Source organism: Asterias rubens, chromosome 4 (genome assembly GCF_902459465.1).
Source record: "Asterias rubens chromosome 4, eAstRub1.3, whole genome shotgun sequence".
In the NCBI taxonomy this organism is placed as follows: Eukaryota; Metazoa; Echinodermata; class Asteroidea; order Forcipulatida; family Asteriidae; genus Asterias; species Asterias rubens.
In genome coordinates this window covers 453,866-474,487 of record NC_047065.1, presented here as the reverse complement: position 1 = coordinate 474,487, position 20,622 = coordinate 453,866, and the positions used below count along the sequence as shown (strand labels likewise).

Sequence of the window (20,622 nt, the reverse complement as noted above, 5' to 3'; positions counted from 1 at the left end):
TATATGCATACAGCCAGGGGGCCCAGCGGCTCGGGTTACCGACATGATGTCATGTTTGTGCAAATGAAGGCTCCCTTTTAGGGGCGGGGTGGGTTCCCCTAATCTCTTGAAAACCATTTTTTAAACACTTCCGCATTTACTACAAAATAAAAATAAATATTTCAGGTTTAAAAAGTCATGATTAATCGTTTAAATGAGTAAAAAAACACTGCAGCCACCCTTTAACCTTTGACCTTGGATGCCATGATACTGTGTGTGTGTAAGGTTACTTAATGTGTACCATGCAAAACCCCAACCTTGTGTTTGGAGTATTTTTGTCAGACAAGTGGTTGTACATCATTGTACATCATTGCATGTATTTGTCCATTTAATAAAACCATGGGTTTGTAAGCCTAGTGCATGCAACCTCATTCCCAGGGGTGATCGAACTCGCCACACCATTTTTTCCCAGCATGCCTTGCTCGTTCATAACCCCTACAATTGGTTAATTAAAAATGTGCTAGAATCTAGCACATTTTAATAAACGCCTGTATTCCATACTGTCTAGGCGTGCATGCATGTCTTTCGTCTTAAAGAATGTTTTTGTTTTTGTTTTTCAAAAGCGTGTTTGTCCATAAAAAAGCGTGATCAATATGTAAATATCTTAAAACTCCGCGCCACGCACTTTACATCTAATGCATAACCATTTCATGAGCCAATCAGCGTTGTTTCTTAGTACATCCCTTCCAGGGGTTAGTGAGGAGAGGCATTGATCTGGTGCGCTGCCCATGGTAGCGAGGCTGCAGTGCATGTATTTATCCTTGTGGAAATAGAAAGGAGACCAGCCTAGCTGATGATCAGCTTACTGTAAGCTACATGTATCTTCATTAAAGATGGCTACAAGTCAACATTTCTTCTTAATAACCTCAAATATGTTGGATACCTACCAATGCAGATGACTCCAGCATCTTCCGAATGCTCGCAGTTTTCTTCTCTCCAACCTCCACTGGGACAGTCTTCAAGTCTTTCTTCATTGCCTGTACATTGTACATCATCAAGGAGAATTGCTCCCACTCCTTCCCCAAAGCCAGATCCTAAAGAAGCATTAGAAGCCCCAGAGAAGCCCAGTTGCTTACAGACGACATTAGCATCGGTGATGTCCCAATAGTCATCACAAACTGTTCCCCATTCACCTTCATAGAAGACTTCAACACGACCCTCGTAACTGTTCTCACTTCCAACAAGGCGTACAGTTACATCTGGCACTGAAAATTACAAGACAAGAGATCTTGTCAACTCTAGTTTAAATCCACAACGAGTCAAAGTTAGAAAGTGAACCGGTTTGAACCAGTATAGACAAGAATAAACTGGTACGGACTGATATTAGTGACACTAGCTTGAAAAGAACATCCAAATAGTTTGCATTCAACCAGGCGAGGCAGATGCAATAATGTGTAACTTCCCTGTGATGCACTCCTTACGCTTTCATATAAGTCGAGGGCAATCCTAATTCACCTGAAACAATGAAGTTTTTTTCAAAATTTTTATCAAGCCATGATACCATAAGTATACACTAGAGTCAGGGTACACAATCACCCACATCTATAACCGAACCGAACCTAGTCATTCCAATTTGAAGGTTAGGGGTCATTATGTATCTTGAGCCATTTCACACTGTATTTCTTATCCCCATGGCAATAGCCCTGGGGAGGCTCCAAGACCTTTTTTTTACCAAACATTTACCCCAACGCACTTTCATACTGCGTCCCTATTCCACAGAGTTCCAGTTGCACATTTCAAGAAACACCCCAGGGTTTTAATAGTTACCCCTATTCCAAAGCAGGGGTGGCTATTCCCTGGTGTTTATCATTTGCGAGGGAAGACCGGAGGCAGATATCATCAGTGTGAAAAGGCCAGCCATTATCCCTCAAGGGAAATCAGGGGGAATAGAATAGTGTGAAAAGGGCCATACATTATTACATTAAGGAATAAAGTTATTGAAGAATTTTAAGAACACAGTGTTTGAGATTTTTTTCTTTTCAGAAGGGTCACCCCATACAATTGTACCTTCATCTATCCGGCAGACAACACCAGCATCTTCAGAGTGCCCACAGTTCTGACTCTCCTCCCCAGAAAAGATGCAGTTAAGAATTGACATCTCTGAACCGGTACACTCAACATCATCCATAAGAATCCTTAAACCTGTACCTGTTTGAAACAAGGATAAACAACCAACAGTTAGATGCAGTTAAGAATTGACATCTCTGAACCGGTACACTCAACATCGTCCATGAGAATCCTTAAACCTGTTCCTGTTTCAAATGAGGATAAACAACCAACAATAAGATGCAGTTAAGAATTGACATTTCTAAACCAATACACTCAACATCATCCATAAGAATCCTTAAACCTGTTCCTGTTTCAAACGAGGATAAACAACCAACAATAAGATGCAGTTAAGAATTGACATTTCTAAACCAATACACTCAACATCGTCCATGAGAATCCTTAAACCTGTTCCTGTTTCAAACGAGGATAAACAACCAACAACAAGATGCAGTTAAGAATTGACATTTCTAAACCAATACACTCAACATCATCCATAAGAATCCTTAAACCTGTTCCTGTTTCAAACGAGGATAAACAACCAACAATAAGATGCAGTTAAGAATTGACATTTCTAAACCAATACACTCAACATCGTCCATGAGAATCCTTAAACCTGTTCCTGTTTCAAACGAGGATAAACAACCAACAATAAGATGCAGTTAAGAATTGACATTTCTAAACCAATACACTCAACATCATCCATAAGAATCCTTAAACCTGTACCTGTTTGAAACAAGGATAAACAACCAACAATAAGATGCAGTTAAGAATTGACATTTCTAAACCAATACACTCAACATCATCCATAAGAATCCTTAAACCACAAACTGTAGTGTGGGTGCGGTGTTTTACAAATCTGATGGTGAAGTAAGATTGGCTTTGTTTCTGCTTTTGTGTTGGTCCCTAAGCTTATTCAAATTATACCTTGAAAAAAGGACTTGTTATTCCATAAAATTACACTTTTCTAATCATCATTTGAGTGTGGAATTTTTTCATAAAACGCGGTAAAGTAATACATATCTGTGTAAGGGTAGTATACTCAAATTGCAACAAAATACAAGTTAAACAGTTGTCAACCCTACCTTGGCCAAACTCAGCTTCAACTGCAGCACGTACAGCTCCATTGGTAAAACCAAGCTCTCGACACACCACCTCAGCATCATCAAGGTTCCACAAGTCATCACAGACGGTTCCCCATTCTACCCCATCAATGCGGACCTCAACACGCCCCAGGTTAGGTTCATCTCCAACCAGTCTAACATTATCAGATACAGTTCTTTCCTCTGTAAGATGGAGAGGGAACAAAAATACCTGATATTTCTTTCCTTTAAGGGTTTCACTTAATGTTTTACTTCCTCAAACTCCACCACTAATTTCTTTCCTGTCCAAGCACGGTAACAACCCTATTGGTGATTGTAAGTGTACAAGAAACAGATACCTTTTGTGGTTGTTGCTAAGTAATAAAATTAAACCTACCTGTTTGGCATTTGATACCAGTATCCTTGGTATGGTTACAGCCAGTAACTCCTAAATTGTCACCCCATGTGCATTCCTCTACAGAGAGCTCAGTTCCAGTGCAGCGCATCTCTGCCCAAATAGGCATCCCAAAGTCCCCTTGGCCATAAGCCTCAATTCCTTCAATACTTAGGAGTCCAGGGAAACCAAGCTGTTTGCAAACCAATGTGGCATCAGTCTCGTCGATGAAGTCACGGCACACCGTCCCCCAAATGGCATCTCTGAAGACTTCCAGTCGGCCAGACGCTGGACTCAAACCACCAACGAGTCGTACAGGAACCTCTGGTGGTGGCTCTAAAGTTTTCAATCGACAAATCCAGATCAATTGCATTCGAAACAAGTCAAATTAATTGAGTTTTATTTTAAGAGGTGAAGATAACATTGAAAAGCTTATGTTGGTAAATTTTCAAATCTGACCCAAATGGCATGAATTTTCCTTAATCTCTAAATAATGGAAAAGATTGGAGTGTGGGTTCGAATCCCGGTCGTGACACTTGTGTCCTTGAGCAAGATACTTTACTATAATTGCTTCTCTTCACCCAGGGGTATAAATGGGTACCTGCGAGGGTAGAGGTTGATATTGTGAATGAAAAGCTTTCGGAGCGCCACGGCAGCTCGGGGCTGTATACTCCCTAATGGGAGCTGAGAAAGATTAAAGGGATGTTTATTGGCCCAATGACCAGGGGACTAATGTAAAGCGCATTGATACTGTTTATTGTGAAATGCGCTATATAAGAATTTGTTATTATTATTGTGCAGGATGAGTTCAATAAGTTTAATAACAGATGTTACATTTGCATCGGGGCTAAAGAATATTCATTTTGGTTGTTTACCCATACACACATCGGTACACACATCGGTGTATGGGTAAACAACCAAAATATTAAACTTTAATAACAATCTACAAAACTTGAAGCTGTTTTTGATTGCTGACTTTCTTAAAGGAAAACATTTCTGAAGTATCTGAATGATTTGAGTGGTTTCATATACCTGTCAGACACTCCACACCAGCATCCTGACGATGACAGGTTGTCGTTCCCCAGCCTATGATCTGGCAGTCTTCAAGTGTAGTCTGTGTGCCGTCACAATCCACAGCTTCAATGATTGGGCTGTTTTCATCACCAGGACCAAACTCCCCTTCCCCCATCACCCTGGTCACTCCATAGAATCCAAGCTGGATGCAGACAGCATATCCCTCATCCAGGTTCCACTCATCATCACAAATGGTCCCCCATTGTCCTTGATGATAGATCTCAACACGTCCACTTGCACTAGAGGAACCACCAACAAGACGGACATTACCACTATCACTGCCCCCACTGCCGCTAGCTCCAGAATCCTCACCATCTGCAGCGGAAATTGGATTTACTTTTATTACTGGCATTCCGCTCCTTTTATGATCACATTGTAATTCTCTTCAAATTACAACTTACATTTTTTACCAAGCTTTAACAAAATAATAATACAAGGTTCATAAATAGAGCTTTTTATATAACACCCAAGCAGATCCTTGCCATTTGATTGGAGGATTGTCCGTCACGTGATAGAAAATAAAAGTACCATTGCACACTGAGTCACTCACCGTGCTTTTTCGTTCCATCCGAAAAGTACCATTGCACGCTGGCAGCGTGCAATGGTACTTTTCGGATGGAACGAAAGAGCTGAGTAAAAACATCACTGCGTGCGCGTGTCTTTGGTAACGCAGCAGGTGTTACTGCAAGAAGGCATAGTAAAATTACTAGCATTCAGCTTCTACAGTTGAAATTGTTTGTTTTGAAAGTTGTATCTTTCAATCAAAATGACAAAGATCTACTTGGATGTTATATAAAACAAATAATGAATGTTTTTCATTCGTGCAATGGTGCGAATATGTTCATTCGTTGAAAGCTGGAATGTTCCATTCAACTCGGCTCCGCCTCGTTGAATGGAACATTCCATCTTTCAACTCATGAACATATTCGCACCATTGCACTCATAAACATTCATTATGTGTATAATAACTTCCCTAGGGGTATATCAAAGAGCTCAGTATTTGTTCTTGCAAGGTATGTGGATGTTATTGTTTACACGGTGCTGTGGGACAATATGCTGCATATCAGACCAGGAACACCAGGGCAAACCCCTTCTCTTTTCGATAAGTGCACTGGGTTCTTTTACCAGATTAAATCCATGAAAACCTTGGCTACTGTTTGGGTGGATCAATGAGTAACAAAAGCTCAACTAAACACTGGTAATGCACGTCAGTACCATACTAGATCTGAGCGGCATGTTTGGGCATAAGCCATTTCTGAGGCTCACACTAACGCCATTTTCTACAATGACCACAGTTTAATATTCTAACATACTTTCTTGTCTACAGAGGACCCCAGCATCCTCAGAGTGAACACAGTTTGTAACTCTCCACTCGTCGTGACCGCAGTTCTCCAATGAGGTTTCAGTCCCATCACAAGCCACCTCATCCAGTAATATGGTTCCAGTACCGGGCCCGAACTCTCCATCTGAGATCCTCTCAGCACCGGGGTAACCAAGTTGCTGGCAGACAACATTGGCATCGTCGATGTCCCAACCGTCGTTGCAGATGGTTCCCCACTCTCCCTCGTAGTACAGCTCAACTCGACCATCATTGGGCACGGCACCCCCAACTAGACGAACAGGAATCTCTGGTTCTAAAAATGGAATGCAGGTTTAAAATAATCAAATAAAAGATCACACAAAAAAGAGGCGATTTTTCTTCAACTCTGACTGTTTCTTCTACTGTTTTGAACACTGATTAACTTTCTCCTCAAAAGGTTTCAAACATCTCAGTAGTGCAAAAAAACTCAGCATATTTTGGGGGTGGGAACCACGGATGATATATTGACAGTTATTCTTGTAAATGAATTTCTACCTGGATCTGTTCGGCAAATCACGCCCGCATCTTCAATATGGCTGCAGGAGTGAGTCTTCCATCCACTGTTTGGACAATCTTCCAACATCGTCTCCTCAGTCCCACAGTTGATGCTGCTTAGCATGATTGGACCCATTCCTTCACCGAGTCCCGCTCTGTCGATAACTGAGTGAGCACCATGCTCAAACCCAAGCTGCTTGCAAACCACATCCCCATCCATTAAGTCCCAGTCATCATCACAGATGGTACCCCACTCTCCATCATGGTAAATCTCTACATAACCAGCATTGGTTCGTTCCCCCTTACTCACCAAGCGCACACTTGGTTCATCAGGTCCTGTCAGATAAAAAATAAAAAGCAAAAAAAAATTTACACTTTTTTTCAAAAAACAGAACGATATGATTCAACATCTTATTTGCATATCTAAATAACCAAAAGTGAGCATTACAACTTACTGAATTCATTTCTTTAAGAAAAATGAGTAAATTTGTGTCTTGTTTCAATGCTGTTTCTGAGCTTTTATGAATATGAATTCCAGTCTTACCCAGTTGATTGATGCATACAACTCCAGAATCCTGGCTGTGCTCACAACTATTCTCTCCCCACTCTGACTTCTTGCAATCTTCCAGAGTCTGCTCAGACCCATAACAGTTCACATCGGTCAGCAGGATTGTGTTGATGCCTGCTCCGAACTCAGCTTGCACAGCAGCCCTGACAGCCCCTTGGCTAAATCCCAACTGTCTGCATACAACGTCTGCGTCAACTTGGTCCCAAGAATCATCACAGATGGTTCCCCACAGGCCTTCGTGGTAGATTTCAACACGGCCAGTATTTTCCGACTGGGCACCAGCTAAGCGGATGGGCATCTCGGGCTCTGGTAAATGTACACATAGCCAATCAAATATCAATCAATCAATCAATCAATCAATCAATCAATCAATCAATCAATCAATCAATCAATCAATCAATCAATCAATCAATCAATCAATCAATCAATCAATCAATCAATCAATCAATCAATCAGTCAGTCAATCAATCAATCAATCAATCAATCAATCAATCAATCCAATATGAATCCAAAATGCTCTGTAAAACCAACTTCAAACCTAGCCTTATAAATACTACCGTGACGACCTGCATGTGAAGGTCCGTTTCAAGGGTGAAATAATTTAAATCTTAGCTGTAAGAATCTTACCAAATTTATATTCCAAGGCTGCATTCTTTTTTGGCGGTTGTTTTTGGACGCCAGATATTCCTCACTAATCTGTCTTTTTTGTAAAAAATTAAGCTCTCAATTATTTTTCTTAGTTTAAAAAAACATGCCTGTCGTGGGCGTGTGTGCATGCACAATAGCTCGTCAGAACAGTCAGGTGACGCATATTTGGAATAAGTGCATACTGCAGTACTGGCTTCCGCGCAAACACTCATACTGCAGTGTGCATTACTGGCTCCAGCGCAAACACTCAGATAGATTTGCATGATGAGTTGAGAGCCGATTATTTATGAGGAATATCTCATTTCCAAACCCACTACTAAAAATCGTGTGTAAACATGAGATGTTAATCTGATGAGATCAGTTGCATCTTACAGGTAAGATTTTAATTATGGATTTCTGAAAATTTCCCCTACCAGAAACAGTTCCTTATATCTAGGACTATGTGTCTGTGTACAGCTGGAGGAAGAGCCCATCAAGCTACTTCAAGTTCCAGATCAACAGCCGTGCTCTCTCACACTACCTTTATAACCCAATTTTTGTTTTCTGGTTTAAGTAAGGTTTATGAGGTTTAAGGTTTTATCCTAAAGCCATTATGCAAACTTTGAGAGTGTCAAGAATGAAACTTGACTGGATAACATACCTGTGTTTGGTCTACACACCACGCCGGCTGCGAAACCACTCCCACAATTTGCCGACGTATACCGCAAATGTTCACAATTAGTCAATCTTCTTTCACCTCCTCTGCAATGAACCTGTTCCATGAGTAGGGGTCCTATACCCTCACCGAAGTCGCCTTCTTCTGATACTCTGTACGCCCCTTGGGTGAACCCAAGCTCCATGCACGCTATGTCTGCATCGATCTTATCCCACTTTAGGCTACACACCCATCCCCAGGTGTCATCAGCGTAGACTTCAACACGGCCAAGGTTATCTGCCCCTCCGTCAGCAAGACGTATGAAGGTCTCTGGTCCAGTCTCTAAGGAAGGTATTTGGTATAAATAAAATAATAATAATAGAAATAACTAGTTTTTATAAAGTGCATTATCTACGGCTGGCTCAAAGCATCTATTATTAATTTTTTTAAAGACAGGGTTTTGAGACCCATTTATGAAGCACCTTGTAAGGTGCTGCTGTGCATTCACCACTCAACACCAGATACATCAGGGCAAACTCTTTCTATTAGTGACCTACAGCTTTACATTCCATCCAAAGTGTCTTGCTTAAAGGAGACAAGTGGCTAAACCAAGACTATACAGATCAGACACACCAGAGAGGATATGATTCCTGTACACGAGGCCACTACTAACAATTTCCTTAAAATCAAACTGTCTTCCAGTACCTTCTTCCGTTCGGCAGACCACTCCAATATCCTCCTCATGTACGCAGTTGATATCATTCGCAACGGCCGATTCACAATCCAGTAGACGTTCCTCGGTTCCCTCACACTGTACCTCGTCCAGCAGTATTGGGCCATTACCCTTACCAAACTCCAACTGACTAGAGATACGTAGGGCACCGGGGAAACCAAGCTGCCTACAGACAACCTCCGCGTCACTTATGTCAAAGCCGTCGTCGCAAACTGTTCCCCACTTCCCTTCACTGTAGACTTCCACACGTCCTTCAGTGGTGTCATCACCGCCGGATAAACGAATATGTACTTCAGGTTCTGTATCTATATAATAATAATAATAATAATAATAATAATAAGACTTGTAATGCGCACATATCCACCCTGCTGGGTGTTCAAGGCGCAGAATATGAAAGAACAAATCTAAATCTTGAAACTAGACGCACTCAAAAGATCAGTTCAGATACTTGATAACAACACAAAGGTGTCCTAGTTATATGAAAGAACAAATCTAAATCTTGAAACTAGACGCACTCAAAAGATCAGTTCAGATACTTGATAACAACACAAAGGTGTCCTAGTTATATGAAAGAACAAATCTAAATCTTGAAACTAGACGCACTCAAAAGATCAGTTCAGATACTTGATAACAACACAAAGGTGTCCTAGTTATATGAAAGAACAAATCTAAATCTTGAAACTAGACGCACTCAAAAGATCAGTTCAGATACTTGATAACAACACAAAGGTGTCCTAGTTATATGAAAGAACAAATCTAAATCTTGAAACTAGACGCACTCAAAAGATCAGGTCAGATACTTGATAACAACACAAAGGTGTCCTAGTTATATGAAAGAACAAATCTAAATCTTGAAACTAGACGCACTCAAAAGATCAGTTCAGATACTTGATAACAACACAAAGGTGTCCTAGTTATATGAAAGAACAAATCTAAATCTTGAAACTAGACACACTCAAAAGATCAGGTCAGATACTTGATAACAACACAAAGGTGTCCTAGTTATATGAAAGAACAAATCTAAATCTTGAAACTAGACGCACTCAAAAGATCAGTTCAGATACTTGATAACAACACAAAGGTGTCCTAGTTATATGAAAGAACAAATCTAAATCTTGAAACTAGACGCACTCAAAAGATCAGTTCAGATACTTGATAACAACACAAAGGTGTCCTAGTTATATGAAAGAACAAATCTAAATCTTGAAACTAGACGCACTCAAAAGATCAGTTCAGATACTTGATAACAACACAAAGGTGTCCTAGTTATATGAAAGAACAAATCTAAATCTTGAAACTAGACGCACTCAAAAGATCAGTTCAGATACTTGATAACAACACAAAGGTGTCCTAGTTATATGAAAGAACAAATCTAAATCTTGAAACTAGACGCACTCAAAAGATCAGTTCAGATACTTGATAACAACACAAAGGTGTCCTAGTTATATGAAAGAACAAATCTAAATCTTGAAACTAGACGCACTCAAAAGATCAGTTCAGATACTTGATAACAACACAAAGGTGTCCTAGTTATATGAAAGAACAAATCTAAATCTTGAAACTAGACGCACTCAAAAGATCAGTTCAGATACTTGATAACAACACAAAGGTGTCCTAGTTATATGAAAGAACAAATCTAAATCTTGAAACTAGACGCACTCAAAAGATCAGTTCAGATACTTGATAACAACACAAAGGTGTCCTAGTTATATGAAAGAACAAATCTAAATCTTGAAACTAGACGCACTCAAAAGATCAGTTCAGATACTTGATAACAACACAAAGGTGTCCTAGTTATATGAAAGAACAAATCTAAATCTTGAAACTAGACGCACTCAAAAGATCAGTTCAGATACTTGATAACAACACAAAGGTGTCCTAGTTGAAACCCCCCCCCAAAAAAAAAAACAATGATAAAATAATCTGCAGTTTAATAAATGGCAATTAATATTGCAAAGGTCATTGGTTTCAAATCTCACTCGAGAACAATATGCCTGTGATTTTTTTCCCAGAGCTCAGGAAAATACTGAGTACACAATGCTAACACAAATTGTTGTATATGGGTATAATCTAAGAGCTTAGTATAATCTGCAGTTGTTTTGTAACAATCAGTGATTAAGGCTCATAAAAAAAACATTCAAACAAAATTGAGGCCAGAGACCAGCTACGTAGGGTTGATTTGGAACATTTAAATAAAATTTAAATGGCAAGAGAAAGCAAATTTACCGTGTCCACTGCACACGACTCCTGCGTCCTCTAAGTGGTTGCAGATCTGAAGGGCATCCATGAGGCACTCGGATAAAGTAGACTCCTCTCCCTGACACTCAACATCATCAAAATGGATCGGTTCAAGCTCGCTTCTCCCGAAGTACGCCCGAGTCTTAGCAGACACAGCTTCACCAAGGTGAAGCTGTCGACAGACGACTTTAGCATCTTCTATGCCCCACAGATCATCACAGATAGACCCCCACTCACCCCTGAAGTAGACCTCCACAGTGCCTTCGTACTTTGTCAAACCACCAACCAGACGAATGTCCAGTGGTTCTGCAATTATTATCATCAATGAATTGAACTTCAGTAGTATGACAATATCGTAATTAACAAGTAATTCGCTCTTCCCTTCATTTGAAATCTGCTGCTGATGTTGCAAACTTCAACTGCAGTCAACTGTTGGTGCATGATAGTACAACTGTGCACAAACAAGATGCATTCACCACATTATAATCCTAATGTATGCCGGCAAAGTTTATCTTTCTTTTTTCTTTCATTATTTTCTTACAACTTTGATGATCAGTTGAGCATACATTTGTGAAAGTTTGTTAATAAATGCATAAACTGGCCCAATCGAGGATAAAGGACTTTGACATATATAAGCCTGCCTTTCATGACAAAAAAAAAAAAAATGTTTCCTTGTTAAACTTGTTGTTAATTGTTGACCCCATCCTTTAGTATATTAAATCGTGACAGAAAGGAGGGGGTAGGGAGGGGATTTGTCATAGAACTCAGAAAACTATCCATCTTTACCTGTAATGCAGATAGCCGTAGCAGGAATGTTGTTTTCAAGTGGGCAATTACTGGCCCACGATTCCTGGCGACAGTCATTTATCTTGTCCTCTGTGCCGTCACAACTGATTGCGGACATCCAAAAAGGCCCTGTAGTCGGATCACCGTATTCTTCCGACTTTGCTCCTGCATTATATACAATAAAAAGCATTTTTCAGTGTCTAGTAACTAGACTTCATAAGTTCCTTGGCATCCATACTTGGTGCAATCATCGAGTGGCTCAAAATCGGTAAACATACTAAAGTAATAAGAATATTATGCCTACAAATTGCAGGCACAGCCATTTCAACAGTGCGGTAAATGACTGCCTTCTTACCCCTGACGGCTGCAATAAATCCAAGCTGCTTGCAGAGAACGGTTGCCTCCCTTAGTGTCCAATCATCACCATCACAGATACTGCCCCATTCACCATCCTGGTAGATCTCAACCCGGCCCTCTCCAGTCCTGGGTTCAGGGCCGTCATTCACCAGACGAACAGGAACATCTGGAGTGTCATCAACAATTTCCCCTAATAAGGTAGTAAAAGATGATAGGGTTGGCTGAATGATAATCTTACCCTGCCTTCCACCTCACTTTGGACCAGCAGAAATGAGCATGATACCAGTCACAAATTGTCCATGTGACATGGTAGTTTGGCTGGTAACCCTGTTCTGGTAAGCATAATTTGTTTGTGCTTAAGCAGCTCTATATAAGTGTGCCCAGATAAAACGTGTAAGCCAACCAACCATTGAACTTTACCTGAGCAAATAACAGCGCCAGTAAGCTCTGGTGCACAGGAGAATCTATTTACCTGAGCAAATAACAGCGCCAGTAAGCTCTGGTGCACAGGAGAATCTATTTACCTGAGCAAATAACAGCGCCAGTAAGCTCTGGTGCACAGGAGAATCTATTTACCTGAGCAAATAACAGCGCCAGTAAGCTCTGGTGCACAGCAGAATCTATTTACCTGAGCAAATAACAGCGCCAGTAAGCTCTGGTGCACAGGAGAATCTATTTACCTGAGCAAATAACAGCGCCAGTAAGCTCTGGTGCACAGGAGAATCTATTTACCTGAGTAAATAACAGCGCCAGTAAGCTCTGGTGCACAGGAGAATCTATTCTTAAAGTAAGTATTGCATTCTTGTATCTTGTACTCGCTACCAGTTACCTGAGCAAATAACAGCGCCAGTAAGCTCTGGTGCACAGGAGAATCTATTTACCTGAGCAAATAACAGCGCCAGTAAGCTCTGGTGCACAGGAGAATCTATTCTTAAAGTAAGTATTGCATTCTTGTATCTTGTACTCGCTACCAGCACAGACCAGAGTTAGCACATCGGTGTTCGTTGGCGTTATTATACCCATGTCTTCAGCATTGAGGGCAGACACAGCCCCGGAGTATTTCAGCTGTCGGCAGATCACCTCAGCGTCTGCAGAGCCGGAATATGCAAAACAGACCGTTCTCCATTCCTATAAGTTCCAAATCAAATTGGGATTACTCGTTAAAAGACTTCTACAAGACAAAAACTAAGATGTCCCAAAGTAGATAATGGCAAATGTACAAGGCACAAAAGGCACTGCTTGGCAGAAACAGGATACCAGGCAAAGCATTGTGTTATGCACAGTGTTTGTAGCTGGTTCTCTTTCAGTGTGTCAAGTTAACCCAGGGTAGGGATTGGAATTTAATTACATCCAAAGATCTTCAAAAGACATCCGATAGGTTTGGGTAAAAGAAGATTTCGGTTGAGACAACCACAATTCAAGAATGGTCATATCTTCCTTCATATAAGGAACAATAATTTCTTACGTTGTCCATGAGTACTTCAACGAGGCCTTGGTTAGGGCTTGCTCCATCGGTTAAACGAACAGCCAGATCTCCCTCTACAAAGAGCAAACACAAGCGTTAATTCTTCAAATGTCTTGTTCAAGAAACAAGCTGGTCTTAATTAAAATAAAGGGTGCGTTTTAACTTGCAGTGACACCTTGTGTACATGTATCTACTTGAGGATTTGTTCCTGAAAACTTCTCTTACTAATGCTCTGTGGAGTAGATTTATGTCTCCCACTGATGACTAGTGCAGGTTAGTCAAAATGTTGAGAATAATTCACTTCACTTTGTTAATATTAAACGAGAAATCCCCTTCATCCACTGTATAAGCAAAACGGATATATTGATACCGTTAGTGGTATGTATTTATTTATTCGTCTATTTAGTGCTGTTTTCCTGTTTTGTTCTGTAATCTTGTAACAGGGACATCCGCCACAAGCCTCGGCTTTTAGGATGACGCCTCCATGTGATGTGAATGTGGAAATAAATGTTTTATTGATTGAAAGAGTGCTTGAGATTGGATGGACAGACCATTACCTTGCAGGCAGACCACACCAGCATCTTCACTATGGTCACAATTACTCTGCTCCCAACCATTATGGCCGCAATACTCAAGGCCCCTCTCCGTTCCTTGACAAGCGATTTCATCCAACAAGATTGGCCCCTTCCCCTCACCGAATGCTCCCCCTAAGACTGCCTCGCCAGCACCGGTGAACCCGAGCTGGCGACAGATCACATGGGCATCTTCCAAGTCCCAGCCATCGTCGCAAACTGTGCCCCAGACATCGTTGTGAAGAAGCTCCACCCTGCCTTGGAACGAGCCACGCCCTTCAGCTAATCTGACCTGTACTTCATCTCTGGCAGCTGTGATAAGTGAGAACAATCAAACTTTCTTCAAATAACTGGGGAGTCAATAAGAGCAGTCAAGATTGCCCTTGTGGGTTCCAGGTTTAACAATAAATTCCATTGAGGGGTCAATTGTACAATTGTTTAAAAGACACCAAAATGGCACTCACAGAAGATCACATGGAAAGTCGCATCAGAAAAGACACCAAAATGGCACTAACAGAAGATCACATGGAAAGTCGCATCAGAAAAAGACACCAAAATGGCACTCACAGAGGATCACATGGAAAGTTGCATCAGAAACAGTACGCTCCTTCGGTGGCTTCGCCAACCGCTGGAAACAATGAACAAAAACTTCTATAAGAATGACTTACGTGACTGGCAGACCACACCAGCATGTCCTCCACATTCTGTTGGTTTGTACTTAAAGCTACAGTCAAAGAATGATTTCTCCTCTCCCAAACAGGTCACAGAGTCAAGTAGATTGGGTCCAGTTTCTCCAGTTGGTTGAAACCTGTGTTTAACAGGAATAGTCTTTTATTTGAATGTCATGGATTCTGAATTCAAACAAAAAAAACCTATTGAAGTACAATAATGCGAGGTGCTGACTTTGAAAAACATGAAAGAGTAAGTTTGGGCGGAGGTTTTGATTTGTCATAGGACTTGGTGGTAGTGATCTACTGGCTACAACAAAGAAGAGAGTCCATTGACTTGTACCACTGTCTCTGTCATGGTCCATGTCCCAATAGTGATTGCAGTTTCTCAGTTTAACAAAAACGGATCCCTTTTCCATGCCTACATTTTTACACAGGACTCGGACAAAAGAACCAAGTATCCAATTCGACTAATATTATTTGAAATATCTCAATCAAAACCAACACAGAAAAAAAGGAAATCTCTGTGATCCCCAAAACTCACCTGTCTTTGGATGCCTCCAAGGCGTAGGGGAAATCTAAATAAGCGCAGAGGATGTTGGCATCCTCAATGTCCCACAGGAAGTTACAGACTTCTCCCCATTCACCGTTGATTCGTACCTCTACTCTACCCTCTAGTGGAGTTCCACCATCAACTAGACGAACCATTGGCTGCTCTGTGGTCAGATATAACAATAATAATAACAATAATAACAACAATGATAATATAGTGCCTTTACAAAAAAAATCAAAGCGCTGAACAGAGTAAGACGGGTGGTTACATGGACACAACTGTAGCTACCAGTATGCTTGCTCTCTTTAATCAATGTAAGGTATAGCAATGGTAGCAACGTTGTAATGCTGCCAAGGGATATCTTGAATCAAGATAAGCATGGGCTCAAAATTAACGGTCCCTCAGTCGGCAAATGCAAGTGAAAACAAGTGGACTAGTGAAAAAAATCTTGCGGGCGGGTGACCCAAAAATGTTGTTGTCTCATCTGGCTGGTGAGTGAAATACAAAGTTAAGGGAAGCCCCTGTTAAGGTACAGCTATATTCCGCCAGATGGCCACATTCAAAGCTTACCCATAGTACAGACAACAGCAGCCACTTCTCCGCTGTCGCACGTAACAGGTGTTCCAAAGTCTTCATAGATACATTCATCCAACTCAGTCTCGGATCCAGAACAGGTGATTCCATTTAACCAGATCAGATCCCCTTCAGAGGGTGACAGGGTGATGGCAGTTAGGGCATCGAAGAAGCCCAACTGTTTACAGAGGATGCTAGCAGACTCTCTAGACCAGCCGTCTGCACAGACAGAACCCCATGTTTCATTATGACGTACCTGGAAAGAAAAGGAAAATAGGTACACCAATGACATCAAGTGCACCTCAGTGATCAAGTATGTGGCATGAATTTGGTAGGAAAGTCCACAAGACAAGTTTGTTATTCAAAATGTTTACTGGACCAGAACTGCTTTTACAAGAAAAGAATCAAAATGTTTAAAACCCTGCCAACCCCCCAAAAAGTATCAATAGTTTTAAGTTTCCTGACCAACTGCTCGTTTCACTTCAAACCACAATTCAAGACCCAACTAAAATATTCTATCAAATCTGATTGCACAATGTAATTAGAAATCAATTTAAATCATTTGCACCCATCACTTCCTTTCTTCTCAATGTGCACATTTCAACAATTTCCTAAAACTCTTTTTCCTCCCTACCAACCCAATTAATCCCCCGAGCATGTTTACTGGAAACAGAAATGAATGCTTTGTTATTAGGCCGTGTCTGAAACAGCGATTTCGGCTACAGCTAGATCAGTGCGTCTCGTCAGTATTGAAAAACAGCGTGAGTTAGCAGTAGGCTACAGCCTAAGTGGCCGTTTCGGACATAGCCTTAGGCACAAGAGATGATCTTTGACAGATGAGGTGAACTCCTATTGTGTCTGAGGTGGCAAGGTGCAAGGTCAGGAAATGTTTCAGTTTACCTGTAGAGTACCCTTGCTCGGGGTTTCACCGCCAATCAGTTGTACCTCAAAGCCAGGGGTGGGCTCTGAAAAATAAAAACCAACGATAAAATTAAGTTTGGGAGGTGAAAGAGGAGCTCAATAAAGAGTAATCATAAATCTATGAGGTCCATTACTCATATTAGACAGTCTAACTTTAGTGCACTATCTGAACATGGTCCTTCAATGTATTTTTCTACCTTTGGTTTGTGTCAACAATGTAGATTTCTAATCTGTGGATGATTGTGTTGTTAACAAGAGAGCCTTGATGAGCTCAAATACAAACAATCCTTCTAGGCCAATGAGCCAAGTATGATATCAGTTAGCCCAGGTTGGACTCCTCTATTGCACTGACATCCTACCAGGGCTAGATATCGTTCAACCTTATCAGTAACATGTTTGGACAAATTCTGCAATGTTAACTCAACAGAAATCAAGGCCAGTCAAGTTGGCTCGTGGTTTCTGCCCTGCCTTCCGATCTGTGGACCCCGCTTCATTTCCTGGATCGGAGCCTTGCAAGTGGATTGGGTTTTCTAGTCCCTACCTGCGTGGAATTTTACTAAAAGCAAGATTTTCTGTGCTTAGCAGAGGTGGGGGGGGGGGGGGGGAGGTGAGAGATAGAATTCTGTAAATGATAGGTACACAATGACATGATTGAATACCGAAGCCAAAAGTTTTTATGGTGCAGTAACAGCATGCTTTAATTTAATTTCTTATTTATGGGTAATAGTAATAATGAGTAAATATGCTGATTACATACAACCAACTGCTTTAAGTTTTGGTAACAAATCAGTAATAAATTTTGCCATTTTAGTCAAGGGGCAGATTTGTCTATTATTATATGGAAAGGTTTACGGTAGCACCATGTAATGACTATCTCTAATGAGTTGGGGTGGATCTGAAAAGAACCCTTGGTTTAACTCGACGTTTCGATCAGTATGCTCTGATCGTCTTCTGGAGAAGAAAAAAAAGGGGGGAAAAAAAAATACGATTATGAAGTTCGTTCCGCTATCATGTCCACAAAGTCCAAAAAGTTAGGGGAACAAACCTCATTGTTCTAGGTAGGAGTAAGAAAATGGTAGCAGGACTCGGAAGGTTTTCGCTTCTAGAAAATGTAGGAAAAGTTTCCGTATGGCGCCACCACTTTTTCATTCGAAATGAAATAAAAACAGTATCTAATTGACCTCAATGAGATATCCCTTTTTGTAAAAATGAGTGAAAAAGTGGTGGCGCCATACGGAAAGTTATCCGTATGCAATCCCCTAATCTGAATCATGGATGCACACACCCATCACATTATTCTTCTTCTTCCTTATAAAGTGCAGCCTTCAAATAATGGTTGAAGGTGTACGCACTGCGTGTGAGCGCATGTGTTGACTTAGGCAACAGGAATTTGTGTCAGGTGCAGATAGAATTATGTACAGGTGCGAGTAAAAAGCCGGAGACAATGTGTGCGACGAGAGGCGCAGTTTGGGAGGACTTACTCCTAGAACTATGAGGTTCGTGTTCGTGGGAACGATAGTGGAACGAACCTCATGTTATAGTCTAGGACTAAAGAAAGAGGGACTCAAGGAAGGGGAGGCCTCACGTTGTACGTTCTACGTGAGTTTATCTTGTGTTTACGAACCGAGTCTGGGTCAACTGTCGTCTTCCCCTATCATGCCGGAGAACACTTTTATACCCACCTTTCCCAAAAAATAGAAACACGTAGTCTACCATCCATTCCAGTATCCCTATTTTAGAAGTTGCATATAATTACCTCAAATATTCTTCGTCAAAAGTTTGCCAAACTTGCTTCTTGAAATTGAATGTTCCGCGACGTTTTTCTCACGCACAAGATTCTTTACACAGCGCCCTCTATAGTTTTGTTTTGCTGCGCGTGTAAGTTTTTTTTTTTTTTTTTCCCTGGCCCCATTGGCGTCGGCGCTGAATACAAGATTTGATTGTCTTCTTTTTCCTTTCAAGTTAAATTCCATCCTAGACTAACAATTTAATGATTCATCGGAAAATGTGTTTCCTGAATATCAACTACATGACTGTTTACTACTAAGACTTACTGACGAAGAACCTCACTCTTTCGCCATATTTTTGGAGTAACTTTAAAACTTCAATATTATCCATCTCATGCTCGGTGTGAGCTTACCCCTCGGGCGAAAACTTCTCTCCCATGGAAAAAAAAACGCAAAAAGGAAAACGGGCAGTTTGATGAATATCTATCATAAATCTTTATAACAGCCGTGTGCCCTCGTGCATTTAAACCTCTAAATACAGAGGTTATAGCCTTGGTGCAAGACATTGTTGTTATAATCATTCAAGTGCCCGGCAAAAGGACGTAAGGGAAAGTTCCCGGCAGAAGGACGTAAGCAATTTATGTTAAAATTTGTGTTTCAAGAATTATGAGCGGGAAAGTTTGGTAAATTTGTTGCCATGCAAAAGTCATTCTAGAAAGGTTAAATTCTGCATGGGGAATGGGGAAACATGTCTTCAGGGTAATTCTAGCAAAAGAACAAACAAAAATGACATATTTTTCATGTCAGGAGCCATTTTGTTGCTTACGTCCTTTTGTTACTGGGACGAACTACTTTATGTTCCCGGCAAAAGGGCGTAAGGCCTTACGCCCTTTTGCCGGGCACACGACGTAGTGTTGTAAGGTTTTTACTAACTCAACAATAACGAATTACACCAAGACTACACAAAGCCGCTCTCCGACATCCTGCCGCAGGTGCAATCGGAGGCCTTTGTCGCGCTTTACGGCAAAAAAAAACAAAAACAAAAAACTTAGGCCGACTTGTCCTCAAACTTACCTGGTTCCGGTATGACTCCTCCATAAACCACTGGAAGGACAAGAAGCAGAAACGGGAGGAGGAGGCTCCGCCCCTTCATGACTTCCTCTTCACTTCCTTATTACCGAAGAAACAGTGAAAACAACGGGTCGGTAACCCTACTCAAAGTTACTTAAAATTCCCTCAGTCAAACTGAGACTAACACGCTTAGAAGCTCGATGGAGCAACTGGATTTTGGGATTCTTCAGTCACACCCAGAGCCTGGACACCCGGAAAAAGTTGCGTGTGTACCCTTCATCCACACGACAGCAACTGCCTCCCATTATCGGAAGGTCCCTTGTTTTTTTAAATCAGTGATTACGCCAGAACTCAAAGTTTGCTTTTTATTGTGGTAAACAGCAGCTCCTGTTCAAATAGTTTTATTTGTCTAAAGGCTTGTTGCCACACGTTATTGGCAACAAAAAAGTTGCATAATGAAGAACTTTGGCCCCGTTTTGAGCAGATAATCCCTCACGCTGTGTGTGAGCCGACTGTGTAACGGCTTGAGTGCACAGCCAGGAATGGAACAATTCATTTACATTTTAGGGGATCAAACTTCTAGACTTCGTAAGAAGTGGCAGGAAGCACAAGGTTTAT

The 20,622-nt window shown here is 41.0% G+C and overlaps 1 protein-coding gene across 1 annotated transcript in view; it reads right to left on the bottom strand.

Annotated features, from left to right (window-relative positions):
- Positions 1 to 16,943, bottom strand: part of LOC117288817 — a 61,375-nt gene extending 44,432 nt beyond the window's left edge. The window contains exons 1-20 of the mRNA XM_033769667.1: positions 16,920 to 16,943; positions 16,283 to 16,541; positions 15,704 to 15,875; positions 15,160 to 15,299; positions 14,477 to 14,803; positions 13,920 to 13,993; positions 13,336 to 13,582; positions 12,453 to 12,644; positions 12,098 to 12,262; positions 11,300 to 11,617; positions 9,046 to 9,378; positions 8,347 to 8,682; positions 7,035 to 7,364; positions 6,491 to 6,826; positions 5,945 to 6,269; positions 4,594 to 4,913; positions 3,565 to 3,897; positions 3,171 to 3,371; positions 2,047 to 2,187; positions 927 to 1,244 (exon numbers count right to left, since the gene is read on the bottom strand). Coding sequence (XP_033625558.1) covers positions 927 to 1,244; positions 2,047 to 2,187; positions 3,171 to 3,371; positions 3,565 to 3,897; positions 4,594 to 4,913; positions 5,945 to 6,269; positions 6,491 to 6,826; positions 7,035 to 7,364; positions 8,347 to 8,682; positions 9,046 to 9,378; positions 11,300 to 11,617; positions 12,098 to 12,262; positions 12,453 to 12,644; positions 13,336 to 13,582; positions 13,920 to 13,993; positions 14,477 to 14,803; positions 15,160 to 15,299; positions 15,704 to 15,875; positions 16,283 to 16,541; positions 16,920 to 16,943 — 4,891 coding nt within the window. The remainder of the gene's footprint in view (positions 1 to 926; positions 1,245 to 2,046; positions 2,188 to 3,170; positions 3,372 to 3,564; positions 3,898 to 4,593; positions 4,914 to 5,944; positions 6,270 to 6,490; positions 6,827 to 7,034; positions 7,365 to 8,346; positions 8,683 to 9,045; positions 9,379 to 11,299; positions 11,618 to 12,097; positions 12,263 to 12,452; positions 12,645 to 13,335; positions 13,583 to 13,919; positions 13,994 to 14,476; positions 14,804 to 15,159; positions 15,300 to 15,703; positions 15,876 to 16,282; positions 16,542 to 16,919) is intronic.
- Positions 16,944 to 20,622: the final 3,679 nt, after the last annotated feature.